This window comes from Cinclus cinclus, chromosome 22, assembly GCF_963662255.1.
Source record: "Cinclus cinclus chromosome 22, bCinCin1.1, whole genome shotgun sequence".
NCBI lineage: Eukaryota > Metazoa > Chordata > Aves > Passeriformes > Cinclidae > Cinclus > Cinclus cinclus.
Window position 1 is genome coordinate 612,568 of NC_085067.1, and position 21,209 is coordinate 633,776.

Here is a 21,209-nt window from a genome sequence, read left to right on the forward strand (position 1 = left end):
GGGGACGGGGGGACAGAGGGGGACGGGGGGACAGAGAGGGACGGGGGGACAGAGAGGGACGGGGGGACAGAGAGGGACGGGGAGGGACAGAGGGACGGGGGGACAGAGAGGGACGGGGGGACAGAGGGGGACGGGGGGACAGAGGGGGACGGGGGGACAGAGAGGGACAGGGAGGGACAGGGGGACAGAGGGACGGGGGGACAGAGAGGGACGGGGGGACAGAGGGGGACAGGGAGGGACGGAGAGGGACGGAGAGGGACGGGGAGGGACGGGGAGGGATAGAGGGGACAGAAAGGACAGGGGGGACAGAGGAACAGAAGGCACAGTGACAGGGGGACAGAGGGACATAGATCCCCTGCTGCACTGCCAATCCCGGTCCTGGTCCGGGAGCTCCAAATCCTTGAGGGGGATCACAAATGCAACACAGAACAAAAGCTCCAGAGACCAACACCAGCACTAACAAGTTATGATGCTGGAGAAAAATCACAGAAGACAAAATATAACACTTTATTAAAAATTAGTGTTCTATTTCCATTTAATGCACTGGGGAAACACTTTAATCAACAGATAATTGATTAATTACTGCATTAACTAGGTACTTTGTCTGTAAAACTGACCCTTAAAAGTTATACATGAAAATAAAACAAATCTCTAAGATTTGAATCTCTAAGAAAATAACTTGATCACAGAATATCAGTTTAAACAAGATGAGCAATCATATTTGCTATCCTCTGGATATAAAATATCATAGAAATCCAAAAGAATCCTTTACTCTTAATAAACAAATTAAGTGTCAGCCATCCTGTGAGGTAGGGGAGGGTCTTACTACTGTTCCATTGGATGAGAAGTGACAGCCACACAAAAAACAGAGCCTGCCCTGTGTACCTGAGGGAGGGACAGAGCTGGAGCAGGACTCACCTCCCAGGCACACCTGAGCTCTCCCACAGCACAGGGAAAAGGTGGCTGTGAGCACTGAATGCAAGGATTGTCACAGAACACAACCTGATTGTGTAAGGCAGCAGCTGCTGGGCAGACCCATCCAGTATTGCCTGGAGACAATTCTGTCTGGAAATGGAAAACCGTGGGAAGAACAAAATCAAACCAAGCCCACAGCCAGCAATGTCCATTCAAACACAGCTCTCAGGGACAGCACAGTCCCTCCAACACCCTCCCTGTCCATCACTGATTTTCTATTTTAACCAAGAAGTGCAAAAGATGAAAGTCACTGGAGTGGAACATCTCAGCATTTTGCTCAAAACCCAAAATGTCAAGGTGAAAGTTAAGCAGGGACTGCTGTCTCAGAGTTGAGCAGTGGCTGGAGCTGAGCCCTGCAGAGCTCTCTCCTCTGACCCTGCTGGCTCATTGACAGGATCCTAGAGAGCTCCTGCCCAGCAGGCAGTGTCACACAGAGAGCCTCCCTCCCTGCACAGGGAGCCAGGGCACTGGCACTCCCTTTGGGAAACTTCCCATGGCCCTTTGGCACAGCCTCGGCAGGGAAAGGCTCCCATTCACTCCCTCTTCCGCCGAGGCAGTGCCTGAATGCACAAAGGTTTGACTACATTTAGGAGTGAAGAGCACAGGAGTGCTGTAAGAACAACTAATGTTGTTATAATGCACACCCTAAGTGGGGCAGAGGCTCTTTTTTCTCCCAAAGGCTACTCCAAATTCCTGGTCACATCCTTAGTGCACCCACTGCTGATGGTCTGGGTGGAAGCCAGTACAAGTCTAACTTACAGACAAATGAATATAATTAGAAGCCTGTATTGTCTTAATCTGTGCTGAATCTGAGCAGAGAGGATCCTTGGAGAGCTCACTGCAAAGCCAATGCTGCCTTTAAACTGCATCATTCTGCTCACTGCTGCTGCTTCTGCACTACACCAGGCTGTAAACTCATGTTTTAGAATGTCTAGAACACTCCTGTCACAATAATGAATAGCCTTCAATTATGTAAAGACTGATTAAGGTGAGAATACAAAGCACATGTTACATCACAACTTCAGTCCTCGAAATGATCAGAACCTGCTTGGACAGAGATTGGACAACCCCAGGGCATGATTCTGGGGCAAGGGATATCCAGTGATACCCCATGGAGCACGCCAGTCAAACAGGACTCAGGAGGAACCAGAGTGAAATTAAAAGGATAATCTGCACGTATTTTAAACATGTTCACAACTGCTGACAGTTCTTACTGATGCTCCACATTCCACAAATACCAGGAAGATCCTTTGCATTTGGTAAAAGATTCTCACAACCCAGATGGTTCTCAAAACTGTTTGCTTCCCAGGTTAATTAATTTAAATTCAAATCAGAAATTAATACTACTTGTTGGCTGTGGGAAATAGGGAAAGGAAAACTAAACCAAAACACCAGCTTTTCTCTGCTTCTTACGGTGTTATACTTCACAAGTTGGATCCACTTCATTAATGAATCCTGTGAGTACAGAAAGCCTCTGGAGCAGCACATGGATCTGACATTCTCTATCACACACTCCTTCCCATATCTGTCCTCCCCCAAAAAAATAAATGCAAATATGACATTTTTCTGCTTATCACTTCGTTTAAATGCAGTTTTTCCAAGGCTATCAGCATCGCTTACTTACTCTGTTAACATTCACTACAATAGTAACAAGAAAAAAATAATATAAAACACTTGCCAAGAAACAGAAGTGCCATGTGTTTTCTAAATGGCATCAGCCGTTGTTACAAGACAGAAAAAGCACAAGATAATAACTTGAAACTATTAAATGCAGCACAAAGACCCCATCACTGCAGCCTCTGATGGTGCTTTCAAATTAAATAGCATCAGTGGAGGGGAAAAAAATTTTAAAATCCACATCACACTCTAACAGAATTAGAGAGAAATACCACAAAAATCTTGTTGAAACTAATCTCAACAGCTATATTTTCCCTGGCACAACAGAATAACCAGCTGGAAAACAAAAACTTACAGAAAGCAGTATAAAAGAGGTTGTTAGGATTACTAGAAATTTCAAGAGGCCTTTCACAAGAAGGCAGGTGCATCCCTGTGCAATGCTGCTTCCTGAATGTGAGAAGAATGAAGTGAATCCTGCCACGTGTACTGGCAAGAAAATCCTGAAAGTCTGTTAGTGGTTTTTTATCAACCCACAACAATTTAATTTTGAAAAACCTAAATGAGTGCAAATAATTTTTGGTTCCCTCTCCTGCTTCTATTACGCCCAAACCACCTACATTTCAATTCTCCTTATGAACTCCCTGCAGTAATTTGGGATTATTTTCTTGTCAGGCTTTTGCAGTAAATTTCTTTAAATCTTACAGGTAGATCTGGCACTGGCCAAAGCAGTTCAGGACTGACCATTGTGGAATCTGGAGCTTTGTGACCAAGTATGATACGGGAGCACAAAGGCAGCTGTGGAACATACCCAACATATCCCTGACTCCCAACGGGCAGCCAGCAGGAATAACCATGGATGACAGTGGCAAAGCTGCTACCTACAGCTCAAACATACAAGCAAATGTTTAAAAATACAATAATGGATTTTCATAATAAACCTGAAACCGTTTCCAGAAAATTTTCAGAAATTTCCATTTGCAGAGCAGACTTGACTCCCACCTCCTGAAGTGCCCTGTACAATCAGCACCCAGCCAAACACTCACAATAAAAGTGATTATTTCAGTTTAAAATCCAGCATAAGCCACCTCTCTCCTATGCCCAAAGCCTCCTGTAGTTCCACATTAGAACAGGATTTTCACAGTTGTTTTTCTTCTTCAACTTCTACACTCCAGAAGGGATTCAGGACACAGAACTTGAATTCACATGTTCTAGCCTTAGAAAACACTGTTTAGCCTCTACTTCTCCAGCCACTGCAATTTTCTCCTGCTGCTTGAGAAATTTAACATTAAATAGCACTTCTAGGCCACAGGAGGAAACTAATGTAAAACCAATTCCCCAGATTGCCCTTGTTTATATAAACAGGATTTCACTGTGACAAGGTTCAGCCAGGGCAACACTGCCACAATCTGCTCGTGTTTGCTTACTTCAGGCTTCTTCCCTCACCAAACCCATTTCCCCCTCTCCCAGGACAAGTCATTACCTACATCAGAGACTTCCATTTTTCACATGAGGAGGGCTGATGACTTGATTCTTAGCACTTTGGAAGAGCTTGCCTTGGAATCAAAGAGTTTTAAAGTCACTATCCTGGAACATAAACCTTTGCAGGTGTTCTGGGGACAGGGGTGGGAGAGCATAGGTGCAGCTGACTGGCCAGCTCAATGTTCCTCCTGGGGGTTATTCCCTGTAGTGTCTGCCAAGAGCAGCCACATGCAAGTCCTCTCTTCAGTATCTTGAGTTAATAACTGCGAGTTCCATGACACAAAGCCCTGAAAGGGGAGCAGTCTGGAGAGAGCTTTTCAATCGGCACCATTCAGTCAGGAAGAGCAGCGCTGCTTATGGCAAGGGGGAAACTGGCAAAGCATTAGATAGGAAAGAGCAACCACAAACTGAGAACCAGTGCTCCAAATCTCCTCTCCCCAGCAGGAAGAGGGGCCAGTCTGCAGGTAAAGCACAAGTGCACAACTCAGTTCTCCAAGCCTTTAGTGCTGCTTTGTGCACACAAATCCCCGTTCGCTTCTCAGGGGAGCTGAGGCGCCCGGTGAAGATGGACGGGCAGCGTGCAGGGATCCCTGCAAGGACGAGGAGGTGAGCTGGGCAGGCCGAGCTGCAGGGACAGGGACAGGGACAGGCTAGTGGCCGAGCTGCAGGGACAGGGACAGGGACAGGCTAGTGGCCGAGCTGCAGGGACAGGGACAGGCTAGTGGCCGAGCTGCAGGGACAGGGACAGGCTAGTGGCCGAGCTGGCGGTCGTCATAGGTGCTGTACCTCTTGACGTGGATGCGGCGCACGCGCTCGCGCAGCTCGAAGCCCTCGTCGTCCTCGCTGTGCGAGGCCTGGCTCCGGCTGCGGCTCGTGGCCTCCAGCAGTGAGTTGTCTGGGACTCTGGGTGTCTCGTACAGCAACACGTTCAGTGTTTCTTCGTAAATTCGTGCCTCGGGGAATTCAACCTACAAAACACAGCACGTGTCCTGCTCCTCATCCATCCAGGATAACAACTGGAACACACACCGCACGTGAAACAGTACCGAGCCATGAGCCCACACATTATAAAGATCAAAAACTTGCTGGCCGAGGGTTACTCCCAGCACCAGGTCACCTCCCTCACCTAATCTTTTAGATTGCTCTAGATGGGAATACACTATCTCCGATTCTTAGTGTTGGACCCTGGTAACCTCAGCCGCACCGCCGCAAATCAGAAGTTAACTCCTGAAGTCAGAGAAACTCTGCAGCCTCACCAAGCTAATCACACCCATTTCTGACCGTAGCACAGGTGGGTGAGGCTCCACTACCTTGGTTTGCTTCTTCTCCGTGGCGTAGACGATGGAGGTGCAGCACACCTCGGCCAGCTTGCGGCCCTGCCCATAGAAGGACCAGCAGCAGATCTCGTCCCCGATCACATCCTTGATGAACAGCACTCTGCCGTTGAAGCGCAGGGACAGCTTGTCAAACAGCTCGATGTTCTTCAGCAGGTTGTCATCTGAGTTACTGAAACACAGCAACAAAAGCACCAACGGGGCTTTCCAAGCAGCCATCTCTGCCTGTTCCGCCAGCTTTCAGCATTGATCCAACTGCAGAATACAAATAAGTAGTGACTCACTGCTGCGTGCTGCCAAGGAAAGAGGGGTAATAGCCCATTTCAGATACAAACACACTGCTCTGACCCCATGAGCAAATGCACCAGCCTTTACAGTTCAACTTACATAATTAAGGACAGCACAATGTCCCAAACCATTACATCAAGCCCCACTTCACTGCAGTTCTCTGGCCTGATGACAGCAGAAGTCCAGAGTCAGTCGGTGTGTGCTGGAAGGGCCATGTGCTCTGCATCCTGCACACCACAGACACACTGCCAGGCTGAATACGCTATTTAAAAACTAAGTTCTACTGATGGACATGCAAAGTAGGGCCTTAATTACCTTACTAAGCAAGATACAGCTGCCAAAACCCAAAACAAACCAAAAGAAGCTGAGTTAGATCATCCATCATCTTCCACTCCCACAGTCGAAGAGAAATTTTCCCACTAAAGTGAGGAGAAAAAAAAAGGGACATACCTGGTGTAGGAATATTTATTGTTGCTTCTATTATACAGCAGTTTAACAACAGGCTGTTGGCAGTGAGGGAAAAGAAAAGAAGGTAAGTTCTGTGTTTCAGTACATTTAGCACAAACCCACAGTTGATAAGAGCAGTTACTTTCATTGATGACTCTATCAGTCTTTCCTCTTCTTTTGGAGAGGTGATAATAGGGATGCTGCAGACAGGTTCATACAAGTCTTTCTTGTCCTGTTTTAATGAAAGAAGAAGGAGAGGAAGCAAGAGAGAAATGCTAAAGCTGACATTGCTGCTGCTGCCTCCTTCAGCCCCTCCAGCCATGTTCCCAAATGCTGTGATGCACAGGAAAAGCCCTGGGTTGCCACAGTAACCACAGAGCTTACCTTGATCTGCAACCCAGAATCACAGCAGAGAATTTTTATCCCCAGAAGGCAGCAGTAATTGAAATATTGAGATGCAGGTGGATGTCCTCAGCTATAGCATGGACAAGGTCTAGTCATACTTGGTTTAAGTGGGTTTATTATTCCATCCTTTCTTGAAGAAAATTATAGAAGGAGTCTGCAGTAGTTTTAATCAACTCAAACCACTGCACAGAAGAGCATCAGCCACTGAGAACTGAACAGGAGATGGCAGAACAGGATGTCACCAACATGAGCCAGCCCTCAGGACACAGAGCAAAAAACAAATATGGGCTGGACAGGATGTGTCCCCAGATCTCTCACCATCTATTTACTAAATCATGTTTTAAAAATACCTTGTACACCTCAGACTTGGTGCCATCTCTAAGGCCATGAAAAAATCTCTCAAGTTGTCTTGAGTAAATTTTATAAGCAAAGCACCCATGAAACACTTCACAGGCTATTTCTGTTCTTACCTGCAGGGCTGCTTGGCACATGTCCACTAAGCCCTGGATGAGATAGTATTTGGCTTCTGCCATCAACGCTTTGATCTCCTGCCTGTGTTTTGGAAGTGCAATGGTGTCATCTCTGAGATAGTTTAAAATTGTTCCAAAGTGCTTCCCACAACGGTCTATAAGGATCCAGCCTGAAAAATAACCAACACATTTCACTCACCTCAACACCAGAGGTTAGAAAAAGCTCCCTGGAGAGGTTAAACAACACTGGGGTTTCCTGATACTGCTTGGGACACTTCTCCCATGTCACCCAGTGCAAGTCTCTACTGACTTCGAGAAAACTGAAGCTGGTTCCAGAACAGAACCTGACAGTGGAGCCCCTTTGGTAGTGCCCAGATGTTCCCACTGCTTTCCAGCACCCCAAAAGCAAAGCCCCAAGCTAAGAACACTCAGCTTCCAGCGCAGGAACCCAGCTGCAGTGCTATACTGTGATGCTGGCCAACCAGAAACTTCCGAGAGCCAAGGAAAGACTGCAAGAGAGAATTCACCAATGTCTGCAACAAGCAGATTTAGGTAAGTTCCATGGCCTAACAAGGAGGATTTGGCAAGTCTCCAAACACATCTGCTGCTGCTGTTTGGAGTTAAAGAGAGAGAAATGTTCTGAAGATGCTAAAAGGCAGATCAGCCCAGAAAACTCAGTGTGGGGGAAAAGCTGTTCTAGTCCCCAAACAGGAGCAAAAAACAGGACAGGTAGACCAGGAGGAAGCACAGAGGGGATGTAGCAGAGGAAACAGTAGCAAATTGACAAATTCTTGCAATTTTACAAAATCCCTGAAGTCACATTCCCTAAGGAAACAGGATGTCTGATTGCTGCCAAACAATAGCAATGTAGGATGCACGCTCAAGGCTTAGTACAGTGCCAAATCCTTTCCCATAATGTGGAAGGCAGGAAAAATGTTTGGAATCTAGGTACAGAAAACAGCCTAGGAAGTTTACTAGGAAAACAAGCTAAACCCCTGCTGGACTCTCCAGCTGGAGCTATCAGAACATGACTCTTGTTTTCCACTCAAGCTGATGCTCTTCCACAGAACTGCCTGTTCTGCCCTATATAACGTATCAGGGATTTAAAATATCCTGTGTCCAGCTGGAGGTGACACACTGCCTGATTGATCCCTAAACACTATCATGGCACCATGAGCCACAACTGAAACACACTGCTCAGGACAAGGGGGGGAAAAAAAAACAACAAAGAAAAGCTATTATGAGCCTCAGAGCTGTAAACTGCACGTCCCTCTCAAAGTGCGTGGTTTGAATAATGCCACTGCTCGATGTGACAGAAATGACAACCCACAGACTGTCTGTTCAGTCTTTACAGCACCACCAACAATCTGCTCACCAGCTGTGAGGGCAGGAAAAAGACCAGTCCTTCCCCAGTTCATCTGAGTAACAAAAAAAGGTATTTCTACAAAGCCAAAGGACTGCTAGCACCAACAGGACTTGGCTGCCTCATGCTCCAAGTTATTTTTGGCATGTATCATTCTCTACATCCTTAACAAAGTCAAACCACCACCAAAGCCCAGCTGTTTTACAAAACTGCCAACAATGAAAGTGCTGCCTTACCTTCCTTGTCGGTGAGAACCTCCATCCTGCCGCTGAACATGGCCTTGAGCATGGTGTCATGCCTGGTGAGCACCTGCACCGTGGTGTAGTACAGCGAGCCCCCGACGTTGAGCCGCACGTACTTGTTCCCCAGGCTGCCACCCTTGAGCCCGCTGGCCTTGGGCTTGTGGCCCACGGCTGGGCACAGGGCACTGCCCAGGCACGTGTCCCCCGACATGTCCTTCTGGAGGTAGATGACCACCCTGCAGCGCGTGGGCCGGGCCAGCCCCGCCGTGGTGCTGCTGTCACACCTCAGTGGGCCAGGACAGCGGGGCAGGGGCTGGCATCACCTGGGGGTCAGCACGGTACAGGGGCTGGCATCACCTGGGAGTCAGCATGGCCGCTCCATACACAGACGTAGATGTCACCCTGCAGAAGAGACACTTCCTAAGAACACAACTACACTCATCCTGACCAAACACAGTTTAGCTATTTTTCAGGGAATTCATGCAGCCAAACTACCATTGTGTCACACTTTAGGCATGCGAAACTCTGCCAACTTCCTGTTGTTGTATCTCCAGCCAACACTGCAAACACCACACAGCACTGAGGCACTGGCTCAAATGCTGCTGGAATTCAGCCCCCCCTCGGCTCTTCCCAAAAGAACCCAACTCTCTGGGTCCAGCTGAGATGTCCTGGAAGGGTTTCCTGCCCTTCCTTCAGCTGGGCTCTGTGTGTGTGTGTCCCCCTGAGCAGGGTTTGCTGACGTTGGTCTGTCTTTCAACGGGAGGCACAAACGTCCCTTCAAATGCCTCAATACTGAAAAGACAGATCACAAGGTTCTATTCTCTGGTAATTCCTCTCATTCAAAACTCCCCTTCATCCATCCTGAAACCCTGACCAGTGAACGCAGTTCTAATTTGAAGAGAAAATAAACAAGACTCCCCATCACGTGCACCACTGCTTGTCACTGGTGTCCTGCCTTGCTTTAAACCCTCAAAATCCCCTTTTTAGAAGAGTGGCGCGTTTGTAAGAGCAGCCAGGCCGAACCAATGAAGAGACAGGAACCCAGCCTGCCCGACCGACCTCCTCACAAGAGCTCGCGGTCAGTTCCGCCCCTCCGGGCAGTTTCTCACTGCTCTGAGCCGAGAGCGAAGCAAACACGAGCAAAGAAGCTAAACCCCCTACCCAGCCCCAACTCCTGTAAGTGCTCACTGAGGAGCTGAGAGGCTTCTGCTGTAAACAGCTACGAGATCTTTAATTACCTCTCGTGACACGACCGAAAATTGCCCACATCCCTTGCCCCGCGTGAGGGGCAGGCCGGGCCGCCGAACAATGGCCCACAACGGGACCCGGCCCTGCTCAGCACCGCCGGGAGAAGGAGCGATCCGAGCCGCTCGGGGGGAGCCCGAGGGTACCGGGGGAGAACGGGAACCCGCCCCCCATCCCGGGCAGGACCCCGGCCCCGCACGGCTGACACGGAGCGGCCCGCTGGCCCTGCCCCGGCCCTGCTCCCGCGGCACCACAGCGAGCACAGCCCGGGCCCCGGCACAGGCCCCGGCCACCGGGGAAGCGAACAGAGGCGGCCCGGCCCCGCTCACAGCCCCGCACAGCGCCCTGCCTCAGTCACTCACCCGCAGCCGGCCCTCAGCCCCGGCCCGCCCCGGGAACCGCCGGCCCGGAAGAGTTTCCCTTCCCGCTCCCGGCGGGCCCAGCGCTGGTGGAGGCGGAGCCGGGCCGGGCCGGGCCGGGCCGGGAGGTGCCGGAGGAGCCGGAGCTCGGCAGTGCCGGGAAGGCCCCGGGCAGTTCCCGCTGAGCCCCCGGGCCGCTCCGCTCCGCTCCGCCCCGGTCCCTGCTGCCCCGGCCATGGCGCAGGCGGCTCTGGGCGCGGCAGGGCTGCACTTTGACGAGCTGAACAAGCTGCGGGTGCTGGAGCCCGAGGTGGCGGCGCAGACGGCGCAGCTCCGCGAGGAGTGCCGGGCCTTCGTGGACAGTGAGTGCCGCGGGCCGGGCCGGCACCGAGCGGATCCCCCGCACCTCGCGCTTTCTTTCGCCCTTCTCATCTGATTAATGAAAGCCCAAAGCTTAAAGCGTGGCTGTTTGCAGTAAATTCTAAACGTACAGCTGCATTTAAGAACTATACGGCAAAGCAGGAGCGTTAGATCTCTCTAAGGCAGCTCTGGGTGTCACTTGACGATTTTTTTTCTTTACAGAAACAGCAGAATTTCAGAAAATAGTGGGCAGCTTGATTGAGCTCGTTGACCAACTGGCCAAAGCTGCAGAAAGTGAGAAGATGAAGGTACTGTGCAGTTAATTCCTGGCTTCTCGTGTGCGCTGTCCTGTGTGGGGCCTCTCTGTCCTTCCCTCTTCTTACAGCAGGAAGCAATGATTGATTCTCTGTCAGGATCCTGCTGGCATTCCCCTGGGATTGACTGGGCCTTTTAAATTGGTATTAATGATAATATTAATGATACTAATGAATTAATGAAGCCTATGACAGTGTCACGTTACTTTCATGTGTACCAGTCCTGGTCTCCCTGCTTGTCTGTATTTCTGCACAGAAACAGAACGTATGTTTTCTAATCACTCCATCTTGGTAGAACTTGTCCTCTAGAGGTAGGAGAGGCCTCTGGTAGCCTGAGCTTGCCTGGCTGTAGGACCAGTGCCCAGTTTGTGCGTCCAGGAGTCCCTGACTTTGTTCCCGGGGTTTGGGGGAAGCCCCAGAGGTCTCACCCTGCCCAGCCCCACCAACCCCTCAGGAGCACAGCACCACCCTCCCTTGTTGCTGGCATGGCTGAAATGCCTCACAGTCAGCCTGCTGGGAGGGAGAGAGGCTAAAGGAGTTAACCAAGATCCCTCCACACATCCCTGCCCTGTCCTGCCAGGCCATCGGGGCACGGAACCTGCTCAAGTCAATCGCAAAGCAGAGAGAGGCTCAGGAGCAGCAGCTCCAGGCTTTGATAGCTGAGAAAAAGATGCAGCTGGAAAGGTGAGTTTTGTTTTTCTGTTCAGTGCTTTGGGTGTTCAGGCTGGGAAGGCTTAGAGCAGACACAGGGCTGATTGCCTGTTCTGTGGGACCCTTGGCTGGTCCAGACAGCCCCACCTGTATCAAAGGTGTGTCCTGGCCTGAGCACACAGGAACAGTGCCACAGGTCTGAGTTACCTTCAGGCCCTGCAGTGAACCAAAGAAGGTTCATCCCTGAGGACTGCAGGGCTGAGCTAGGGCAGTGCAGAACTCAGACACCTGCAGCAGCCTCATGTCTGGCTGATAAAGGCCCTGCTCAGTGTGACTCAGGGAGCTGCTGCTTACAGGTGACTCACACAGCTAGCCCAGCTCCTCACACAGCTAGCCCAGCTCCCCTCCCACCTGCCAGGGAGCTGCCCTGACCCACCTCACACAGGTGGGGCTCCTGGACCCTCTGCTTTGTCCTGCAGGTACCGGATTGAGTATGAGACTCTCTGCAAAATCGAAGCGGACCAGAACGAATTCATTGACCAGTTCATTTTCCAGAAATAGAGGATTTTAAGATAAAAACCAACTCACATGGAAACTTGACCATTCCAGAATCTCAAGAATTTCAGATATATGCAATTCCCACTGTGCAGGAGTGCAGATGGTTTGTACAATGGAAGGGCTGTACCTTGGTTTGAGCATACTGTGGCAATAAGGAAGGCTGACAGCTCACAGCTGCACAGACTGTTCTGGCCTTTGAATTTTTACCAGTTTTGTACAGTCAGTAGTTATAATTCAAACTGCAGTTGAATTAATGCTACTGGTGCTTTGTCGTGTCTCTTTTTGAATTCTACAGCTCTTTCATAGAAATCAGAAAATAAATTATTGTTCCCAGACTGTCTGGCTGTACCAGAATTAGTATTTTTACTAATTTTTTTACTCTGTTATTTTTCAGTGTAGGGCTTTACACACTAGCAGCAGGATTGGATATACATCACTCACCTATGTTACTTTTTCTATAGAAATAAAAAAGACAGAAATGTATGGTTTCCAAAATGGACCAATTAAAGCCACAAAAAAGCAGAAACTACATGAGAATTAAGAACTCTGAACTGTTCCTGAGGAATCTCCAGTCAGGACTGTCATAATATGAGAGCTGAATCCTTTCATGGGCATTATTAGGATGGAACACCAGGCTGATGAGGGAAACCATTCCAAGTGTCAGTGACACCAGGAGTGCACAAACTATATATAAGCCACCACCACAAGTGTTAACTCAAGCCTCGTGTTGAAGTGCAAATAGATGCATTTTGTGTATTTCTTTAGCACTTCAGTATGGAAATGTTGCTCTATCCAAAGCCTGGGGAAGGCTTCAGCTTTACACAGTGAAGTCTAAAATGTACCAGCAGTGTCTGAGCAGCTTCATGGGGCCTGTCACCTCACCAGGCTCCAGATCAACACCAGCCCCAACCACAGAACTTGTATCTGTTGTTGTAACTATGCATGGATCTACTCTGTGAACTCTCCATCATCTCGTAGTCACTCTTAAGTTCCTCCAGCCATTCCCTGAAGAAGACTGAATGCAGTTTAATGCATTTAGTTATTTATTTCCATACCAGAAGTGATTTCAGGGAAGAAAGTAGTTTCCAACTCCTTGGTTACAATTCCTGAAGTACTTCAGAATCCTCTAGGCAGTACTCCTGGTTGTCAAGGATAACTTTAAGCATTCATTAATCCAGATTTTGGCACATTTATCATTGATCAGACATTTATAATTAATCAAAATGAAGCAGAGCAAGGGCAGTGGAAATTTTAAAGGAAGGGGCAAGGATGTTAAGAATCATGATATGATTTGAAATGCTTCAGAAGAACAGCTTTGCAAATCTGTGTATAATGGGTTGGGGACTCTTCAGAATGTGTGGTTGGAAGACAAATTTTCTACTTGAGTGGTTTCCAAACAGTCATCTTGGAAAAAGGGACCTTGGAAGAACAGTATCAGCTGCAGAGTGTGAGTGTGTGTGTGTGTGTGTCCCCTCAGAGTCACACATCAAAGGGTTCAAAATCCATTTTCCTGGGAGAGAGGCCCTGCACAGACCCAACCCCAGGCTGGCCCAGGCCCCTGCCAGAGCTGTGTGTGGTGGCAGCAGGGCTGTGCACTCCAACTAATTCCATTTTTCCTTGGAGCAGCCAGTGCTCTGGGAAGAACTGCTGCAGCCAACTCGAGGGAGACGTTTGTCCCAGAGGACTCCGCCAGAGTAGGGTGTGAACCAAATGCAGCCCAGGTGTGGTGTGTGCCACCTCCAGAGCCAGCTACTTCCTTTTCCTCTTCTCCACGTGTTTGTAGTGGGGGTTGCAGAGCATGGTGAACAGGAGCAGCAGTGGGATCAGCAGGTAGGGCAGGTAGATGGAGAGCAGCACCAGGCGCTCGCGCAGCGTCTGAGGGCCCCCAAGCTCCGACTTGGAGAAGTCGTGGAACAGGATGTGGGCCAGGATGGCAAACAGAGTGGTGGCTACGTGGGTGGAGTAGATAATGGCAGGAGTCCTGATCCATCTGCAGCCACCTGTACAGAAGCAGAAAGGAAACAATATTTAACTATTTTGAAACAACCAGAATTCTGAGGCTTGTGACAGAAGCTGACTGCTGCCTCTGCCAGGGGAAGCCATCACTCAGATTAAATAGGGAGCAGAAAAAATCCTCAGTACTAGTAGGAGCCAAGGAAATTTCTCTCTCGTGATGGCAATTTAGAACAAAGGGGTGATCCTGAAAGTTCTAAATTAACAAAATGAGTACACTGGCTTGACCCAGACCTTTAGGAAATTAGCCAGATGTCAAAGGCTGATGGTGGTTACACAAATGACTGCACCTGACAAGGGCCTGTAGATAAAAGGTTTTGTCTCTGAAAACCTTGTGCTGCTTCCTCAGGTAGAACACTCCTGTGGGCCCTAGCAGCCCAGCCCTCCACAGCACATCCCTCAAACCCCCTCCTTGTGATACAGAAACATTCTCTGCTGCAGCAGCAGGTGTCCTGCATGTCCCAGGACATGCCCTCAATCAGCCTGGTCTGGCCACACCTTTCAGGAAGGCGTAGGCAGCGATGGGGAAGAAGGGCAGCTGGAGAAAGGCTTCGCAGTAGATGAACGCCTTGAACCACTCCGGGGGCTGCAGCATCATGGGGTCCCTGAAGGCAGTTGCATACTGCTGCAACAGGTCTGTCAGCTGAAAAAGCCCAAAACAACAGTGAGTCCCTGAGCATCCACCACAGCAGGGCAAAGCTCCTGATTCTCGATGGGATGAAGCCACCAGGGTGTGAGCCCCTGGTCCTGAGCAGGGCTGGGGGCTCCCTCCCGGCGCTGCTGCAGGGAACAGCTCAGCACCAGGATTTGGGCTCAGTCAGTCACAATTAGTTCCCCTGACAGAAATGTAAACTCCAGCATGGCTTTATGCTGGACTTTGAACTGAGACATAGGCATTGAGATCTGCTGGTTAACTATTAATTGAGAATTGTTCCTATATTGGAGCAATCCTACAGGCAATTCCGATGGCAAAGACCAAATCATCAGTTGTAAAGCTCAAACGGGAGGTGACAGCTCACTGTACCCCAGCAATGAGGGCTGAACTAATTATCTGGCATCCATTATTTTAATTCATTTTATGATGTTCATTGTCTTCTACGATTTTGTTCAAAACCCAGCAAACCAGAGATTTCTACAAATAAATTCAGCTGCTAGCATGGCTGTTTCTGCAGCGGCAACAATTCCCTGTTGCGTTTTTGGCAGGGATTTGAGGAGAACTCGGGCCGGGAGAACGGCCGGGGCACGTGGAGCGGGCCGGGGACAGCGGGACAGCGAGGGCACTGCCAGGGGCAGGGTGTCCTTGGGCAGCTGTGAAACACGCACAGCCCGCTCTGGGCACAGGAACAGCCCCAGCGCCCGTCCCCGGGCAGCAGCGACCCCGCACCGGCTCCCGCGGCCTCCCTGGGACGGGGACACGGAGCGGCCTCACGTCCCCGGCACAGCTTTTGGCAGCGGCACCAGCCACGGCCGCCGAAAGCGGATGAAACATCCCTTTCCCGTTCCCTCTCCCGTTCCCGTTCCCATTCCCGCTCCTCCCTAGTGAATGACCCGGCTGTGACTCATCCCGCGGGCACCAGCACCGCTTCCCTTCCAGATGCCCTTTCACACATTCACTGCGGTTCCCTTCCCCTCCCCTCCCGATGTCTCCACACACGAGATTCGGCCAAGGCCGCCCCCGGCCCCATCGAACCGGCGGATGCCCCGCACGCATCCGCGGAATCGCGGCCCCCGGCCCCACTCACGGCCCGCGGCGCGATCCCGGCGGGCAGCAGGGGCTGCAGGTCGATGAGCGCCGTGATCGGGATGTGCGAGAGGAAATAGAGAGCGAAGAGCCGCTCCCGCCACCGCGGAGCCGCCGCCATCGCCTCACGCAGGCCCCGCCCCGCGCTGGCCCCGCCCCGGCCACACCCTGCCCTGGCCCCGCCCCTCCGCTACAGGCGGCGGCCACGTCCCGCGGCACAGGCCCCGCCCCCGGACCGCACCCTGCCCTGGCTCCGCCCCTTGACCACACCCTACCCGGTCACACCCTGCTGCGGCCCCGCCCCCGCGGCTTTCCCCGTTCTTTTCCCGTTCCTCGTTCCTTCCCCTCATCCCTTTCCCTTTCCCCTGTCCCCGTTCATTTCTCCTTTCCCTTTCCCCATTCTTTCCTTTCCCTTTTCCCCTGTCCCCGGCTCTGGCCCCGCTGTCCCGCACACCTCGGGCCGTGCCGTTTGCTCCCCGGACACGTCGCCGCCGAGCTCCAGAGCCCCCGAGCGCTGCCCGTGTCCCGTTCCAGCCCGGCCCGGCCGTGCAGGGCTCCGGCTGCCCCGGGACCGAGCGGGCCCGGTCCCATCCCCCGGCCCAGCCCCGGGACGCGCGGCTCCCAGCGCACGGGCGGGGCCCAGAGGAGAACGGGAAACGCCCCAAGGAGCGAGCAGCCCGGGGCACGGCGGGCAGGAAAGAAGGACGCCAGCTCCGCGTTTTCAAATGTCACATTTAATGTTTTCACCACTGTACTCCAAATCTACATTTTACAAAGTGACCAGCAAGTGTGCCACATTAACTGACCAACCTCTGAGATTTTACCTTTCATACCAGTGTCTTCTGGGGCTCGGTAATTAAACACGTTTCTCATTCAAGTGAATTGAAATGCTTCAGTTGGTTTTATTCTCAGGAGCCTCATAAAAAACAAAGATATTGCACCATCTTTGTTCAGTTATTCAATGTTTGTCTCTTTCACAGCAAATAATTACTTCATTGAAGTTAAAACTTCCAAACATAACTTACTAATAGTCTCCAATTCCAGCTCAGATCACTCTTGATGAAAATACTCTGCTAAATACAGATAACTTACAATAACTTTAACAGTTAATTGTCCATAACAAACACCATGGTTTCTCTCCAGACCAAGGCTCAAATTTTAAGACCACCTTTTAGTATTCCTTTGTACAGGTGAAAAACAGTCTTCAATTTTCTAGTCTTGTTTTAAATACAAAAGTTGGAAGGGACATTCAAGTTTCAAGTCTCCACACTAAACTTAAAAAAAAAAAAATCATGTGGAGGTAAACAAACCAAGTTGTATACTCCAGGAGGTAGAGGCCTTCAATTTGTGTTCATATATACATATGCACAGAATTCAGTGTTCCAACAGAAAAAGAATTAGCCAAAAAGTAATAAAAGTTATTTACTACTGTGACATTTCAAGACTTCCACAGCTTTGCCTAAAGACACGAACACAATTAACAGAATTCCCTATGTGCTTTTTTTTTTGTCCTTTTCTTTTTTTTTTTCTCTCAACTGTCCAGTGCAGGAAAAAGTTCTCACAAAATTTCACAGACCTAAAATGTGCAAGCTAGTTTCTCTCTATACAGCAATGATGTCAGGGATCTCTGAAATTAGCCCATAAATGGAATTATTTACACACATAGAAGATGCATGCTGAGGGGTTTCATGTAAGAAAGAGCAGAAAAACTTCTAATAAAAATAGATTAAATATATATATATATTTATACTGGGTAAGGAAACAGAAGTTTAGTCTCTCCTAGTCACAAACTCATTCTCTCTACTCACAACATCTGATTTTAGAACAGCACACATCACCATCACAGCTCTAGTGAGAAGCTATTTATAGGGTTGGGCATCAGGGGACATGGCCACTTCTCATGGCCAAGGCCACCCAGAGGGACTTCATGATTGGTCGCAATCAAGTTTTCTGTATTCCTTAGTTTTAGAAAACCCAAAATCTTCAGGAATGGCTCAATATCAAAATGTATGTCTATCTGTTTGTACAATCTCACTTCAATAAAAAAAAGGGGGGAAAAAAAGAAAAAAAAAAAAAAAGGAAAACCTCCCCGAATTTGGTTCAATTCTGTTTGTTCTGAGCTGAGCCATCACAGCTGCACTAGAATTCATAAAACACGTGCAACTCTGGGTAAAATATTTTCTTCTAAAAGCACAACCACTTTACAAGATTAAAAGTCTAGTACATTTCTAAGTATTATTCATATTGTACAAGTAGTGGTTGTTAATTTAAAACTTCATTAGTAAAATTACAGTACAAGCATGATTAACCTCCAGAATTGCAAATCCCAGACTCCAGTGGAAAGCTACATTACATCTTCAGTAGTAGGGGGGCTCCGGTCACTCCCACACCAGCGGCGACGGCGGCATCTCGGAGGGCTGGGCGACCGTGGAGCTGCACAGGGACACACACACACACACACACACACACACACACACACACACACACACACACACACAAACACATCAGGGCACCTGCAGGGCTCCTGCACAGCCCCACCCTGCCCACAGCCCCACCGCTCACCGGCACCAAACACCCCGGGGAGAGCCAAAGCCCAAAGCCAGCCCAACCCTGCCAACATCACCAGCACCAACAGTAAGAATTGCTTTATCTGCACATTTTCACCCCTCGGTCTCTCCTTCAGTGTGCAGCTCTACAACCCCAACCCAACTTGTCAACCTTCCCAATTTCAGTTCCAGTCTGACTTCTGCTCCTTTGCATAAAAACGCTACTTGAAACTTTTGCGCATTTTACTTAAATTCTAGAAGAATTCATAAAAACAGTTCACAAGGGTTTTATCTGTGGGCCCTTCCTGTTCTCAGGAACTTAAAACCTAAAACATTCTGGATGTACTACTAATAAATGGGATTTAGTATCAGATGTGAATACATACAGTTACCTAATAAAGCTCTTAAAAGCAGCAGACTGAGGGTTGATGCAGAGAGGCACTCTGTTTCCTTTCTGCTGTTCCAAAATGAACTGGTGAATTATTTCTGTACACAGGAGAAAAATACAAAACAACACAGCATTAACACTTCTGGCTTCAGTAAAATGCAATGTCAGCTGGGGGGAACAGAACTTCCCTTATTGAGAGTACATTTCAGTGAGGATAAAAGAGTTCCACATTCCCTAAATCTGACTGCTCAGCTTCAGCTCCCAGCTGCTGCTGCCTCTTTCTGCAGGACAGCTGTGGAGAACACACCTCAGAGCCCCAAAAGACCACACAGTGACTTCCCCTTCCTCCAGTGCCATCCTTCTACAAAAGGATGAGGAACAGGGCACCAGGGATGGGTGCTGGTGAGGTTTGAAACCCACAGACTCCTGCGGGTCAGCGCGTGCTTGTACTACTGCCTTATCTCAGAGCACTAACAATTCTGTTCTTTTGGCAAAAAGAAATGATTTCCAGTATCTACCATGGAAAAATACCTAATAGAGAGCAGGACTAGGGTCACAGTGTGGATCCAGAGCACAAATCCCAACTCCATCCCAAGTCCATCCCACGTCCCCCCGCTGCAGGGGGACAACTGCACGTGCAAGGTTCACTCCTGCTCACCTTTAACCTGCCGAACAGAACTGAGGTTCTTCTCAAAAGTGTCATCGAATTTGGGGTTAGTGATGGGTTCAAAATCACTGGTATAAACTCTGCCAGTCGAGGTGGAGAAACAACATTTGCACATACAGGTGTGGTACCGCAAGCGCCCCTCGTCCAGGTAGGGGTGAGCTAAGGCATCCTTAGCAGATATCCTTTTGGACTGGGACAGCAAGGAGAGGGAAGAGAGCAAGAGTCAGGCTGTGCTCAGAGCTACTGCAACTACTCATCCGTGAATCCTCAGCTGTTCTATAAACCCATCATGGTGTGCAAGGAGGGGCTCTGTCAGGCTCTGCCACTAGAGGGGAGCTGAGGCTCACAAACCAGCCTGGCTGGGTGGCACCGACCTCCCTGCTGGGGCCACCGTGGCAAACCCTCACCATCAGCATATGGCTTTCAGGAACCTGTTTTTAAACACTTTTTTTTTCCTCCAGATAACCTTACAATTATGACTCCTGCAATAAATCAAAATGAGCTGGGAAAAACAGCGTTCTAAGTGTTGAGGGAGTCAAAAAGGATTTTTTTTTTTAATGTGGAAGCTATGGTTTAATATTTCCATGGTTCTGTTCAGTAATGCAATCTTAAGGTTTAAAAAAATACACTCCAAAGGCAGCGCTTCTAAATGCTTCATCAAACCCCAGCCTCCTTTGCACTGCAGTCACTCTGTTTTACATTTGCAATGCTGGGGGGGCTCTGTGGGAAGGAAATAATTAACATTATCAATTCCCATATGAGATTTTCTCATGATAATTCTCTCCAATGTCCCAAGAAACGAAATCCAAAATCCACAGCAGCGCATTCTTGTTAAAAAAAACACGTTCAGTGGAAAAACCATCCTGTTCTGTGATTGGGGATGCAGGAGGAATTTTTGGTGTGTTGCAAGACCAGGAACACCCCCGTGTCCCTAATTAGAACTGCATCAAAGTAGCTGATGTTCTCCTACCTACACCCAGCTCGGAAAAGAGCATGAGTCATGCACAGCCTCATCCTTCCCACTGCCAGAGCTTCCTTCCCAGGACCACTCCGTTTGAAACGTGAAACCCCCATTCCAGGGGGAACTGATTGGCCAATTATATGATGTTTTTACATTTTTTATGGACCAAAAGTACTGCAGTGCCATGTAGAAGGAAACCAGCTAAAGCAATCCTTGACTTACAACACTCATTCAAGCAGCAGACAACAAAAACTGTTCAAACCAGAAGTATTAGAGGTGATTTTCAGTCCTACTTACTGGATCAAAGACCAACATCCTGCAAAGGAGATGAACTGCTTCATGTGTAGCTTGACTGGAGAGTGTATATAGGACAGGAAGGGATGGCTGTAGGGGGAATGGGAGGAAAAGAAGCACAGAGTGTCCTGTCAGATCCATCACAGGAAAACCCTGTTCCCACACGCGCTGCTCCGTAGTCAGCAAGGACAAACTCCTTGTTAAAGGGGAGAAGTGGCACCTAACACTTCCCAGCATGACAATAACCACCATTACAAAACCCAGCAGCTGTAATAGAGGTCTGATTGATCACTGTTCCCCTTAGCTCAGATCTAATCCCTAGAAAAACCTGCTTTTATTTTTTGTCTTTTTCTATACAGACACCACTCCCAGCTGTAGCTGCTCAGGGGTTTGATTAACTCCATCATTTCCAGTAGTTAATTTTTAAATCTCAATCCCTCCCAAATTATGGATTACTTTGCTTTTGCTTGCCCAGGCAATCCACATGTGACT

General features: G+C 49.2%; 4 protein-coding genes across 8 annotated transcripts in view; 1 reads left to right on the top strand and 3 right to left on the bottom strand.

The window, feature by feature from the left end:
- Window positions 1–486: 486 nt before the first annotated feature.
- Window positions 487–10,270, bottom strand: TNFAIP1 (TNF alpha induced protein 1). Of its 4 annotated transcripts, XM_062507119.1 has the most exons (9): window positions 10,228–10,270; window positions 8,615–9,022; window positions 7,016–7,185; window positions 6,283–6,372; window positions 6,144–6,196; window positions 5,382–5,577; window positions 4,858–5,039; window positions 4,073–4,145; window positions 487–1,065 (listed from the first exon to the last, which is right to left on the bottom strand). In XM_062507119.1, exons 2-8 carry the CDS (start codon window positions 8,829–8,831, stop codon window positions 4,124–4,126), a joined length of 930 nt encoding a protein of 309 aa, XP_062363103.1. In that variant the 5' UTR covers window positions 8,832–9,022; window positions 10,228–10,270; the 3' UTR covers window positions 487–1,065; window positions 4,073–4,123. The 4 variants fall into 4 exon arrangements, with proteins under 4 accessions (XP_062363103.1, XP_062363102.1, XP_062363101.1 ...); XM_062507118.1 differs by having other exon boundaries at window positions 4,073–5,039; XM_062507117.1 differs by having other exon boundaries at window positions 487–5,039.
- A 67-nt stretch (window positions 10,271–10,337) lies between these two features.
- IFT20 (intraflagellar transport 20) lies at window positions 10,338–12,443 on the top strand. The gene is made up of 4 exons (XM_062506985.1): window positions 10,338–10,586; window positions 10,807–10,892; window positions 11,479–11,582; window positions 12,029–12,443. Exons 1-4 carry the CDS (start codon window positions 10,460–10,462, stop codon window positions 12,108–12,110), a joined length of 399 nt encoding a protein of 132 aa, XP_062362969.1. The 5' UTR covers window positions 10,338–10,459; the 3' UTR covers window positions 12,111–12,443.
- A 1,413-nt stretch (window positions 12,444–13,856) lies between these two features.
- TMEM97 (transmembrane protein 97) lies at window positions 13,857–15,986 on the bottom strand. Its single transcript, XM_062507220.1, has 3 exons — window positions 15,863–15,986; window positions 14,619–14,763; window positions 13,857–14,107 (listed from the first exon to the last, which is right to left on the bottom strand). Exons 1-3 carry the CDS (start codon window positions 15,980–15,982, stop codon window positions 13,857–13,859), a joined length of 516 nt encoding a protein of 171 aa, XP_062363204.1. The 5' UTR covers window positions 15,983–15,986.
- A 587-nt stretch (window positions 15,987–16,573) lies between these two features.
- The window catches only part of NLK (nemo like kinase), a 36,567-nt gene continuing 31,931 nt past the window's right edge, over window positions 16,574–21,209 (bottom strand). For both annotated transcript variants that reach the window (XM_062506988.1, XM_062506986.1), the window contains 4 exons: window positions 20,721–20,807; window positions 19,454–19,652; window positions 18,800–18,893; window positions 16,574–18,294 (listed from right to left, as the gene is read on the bottom strand). In XM_062506988.1, coding sequence (XP_062362972.1) covers window positions 18,240–18,294; window positions 18,800–18,893; window positions 19,454–19,652; window positions 20,721–20,807 — 435 coding nt within the window. In that variant the 3' untranslated portion in view covers window positions 16,574–18,239. The remainder of the gene's footprint in view (window positions 18,295–18,799; window positions 18,894–19,453; window positions 19,653–20,720; window positions 20,808–21,209) is intronic.

What these genes read in the sequence shown, in the direction of transcription:
- IFT20 (XM_062506985.1), top strand. Translation starts at nt 10,460, where the DNA reads ATGGCGCAGGCGGCTCTGGGCGCGGCAGGGCTGCACTTTGACGAGCTG. An exon ending in CAGAAAGTGAGAAGATGAAG is followed by an intron (nt 10,893 to 11,478) that starts GTACTGTGCAGT and finishes CTGTCCTGCCAG; the next exon opens with GCCATCGGGGCACGGAACCT. An exon ending in AAAAAGATGCAGCTGGAAAG is followed by an intron (nt 11,583 to 12,028) that starts GTGAGTTTTGTT and finishes TTTGTCCTGCAG; the next exon opens with GTACCGGATTGAGTATGAGA.
- TNFAIP1 (XM_062507118.1), bottom strand. Translation starts at nt 8,831, where the DNA reads ATGTCGGGGGACACGTGCCTGGGCAGTGCCCTGTGCCCAGCCGTGGGC. An exon ending in GGTTCTCACCGACAAGGAAG is followed by an intron (nt 7,186 to 8,614) that starts GTAAGGCAGCAC and finishes GTTATTTTTCAG; the next exon opens with GCTGGATCCTTATAGACCGT. An exon ending in CGGAGAAGAAGCAAACCAAG is followed by an intron (nt 5,040 to 5,381) that starts GTAGTGGAGCCT and finishes TGTGTTTTGTAG; the next exon opens with GTTGAATTCCCCGAGGCACG.
- TMEM97 (XM_062507220.1), bottom strand. Translation starts at nt 15,982, where the DNA reads ATGGCGGCGGCTCCGCGGTGGCGGGAGCGGCTCTTCGCTCTCTATTTC. An exon ending in CCGGGATCGCGCCGCGGGCC is followed by an intron (nt 14,764 to 15,862) that starts GTGAGTGGGGCC and finishes GGGCTTTTTCAG; the next exon opens with CTGACAGACCTGTTGCAGCA. An exon ending in TGCCTACGCCTTCCTGAAAG is followed by an intron (nt 14,108 to 14,618) that starts GTGTGGCCAGAC and finishes GCTTCTGTACAG; the next exon opens with GTGGCTGCAGATGGATCAGG.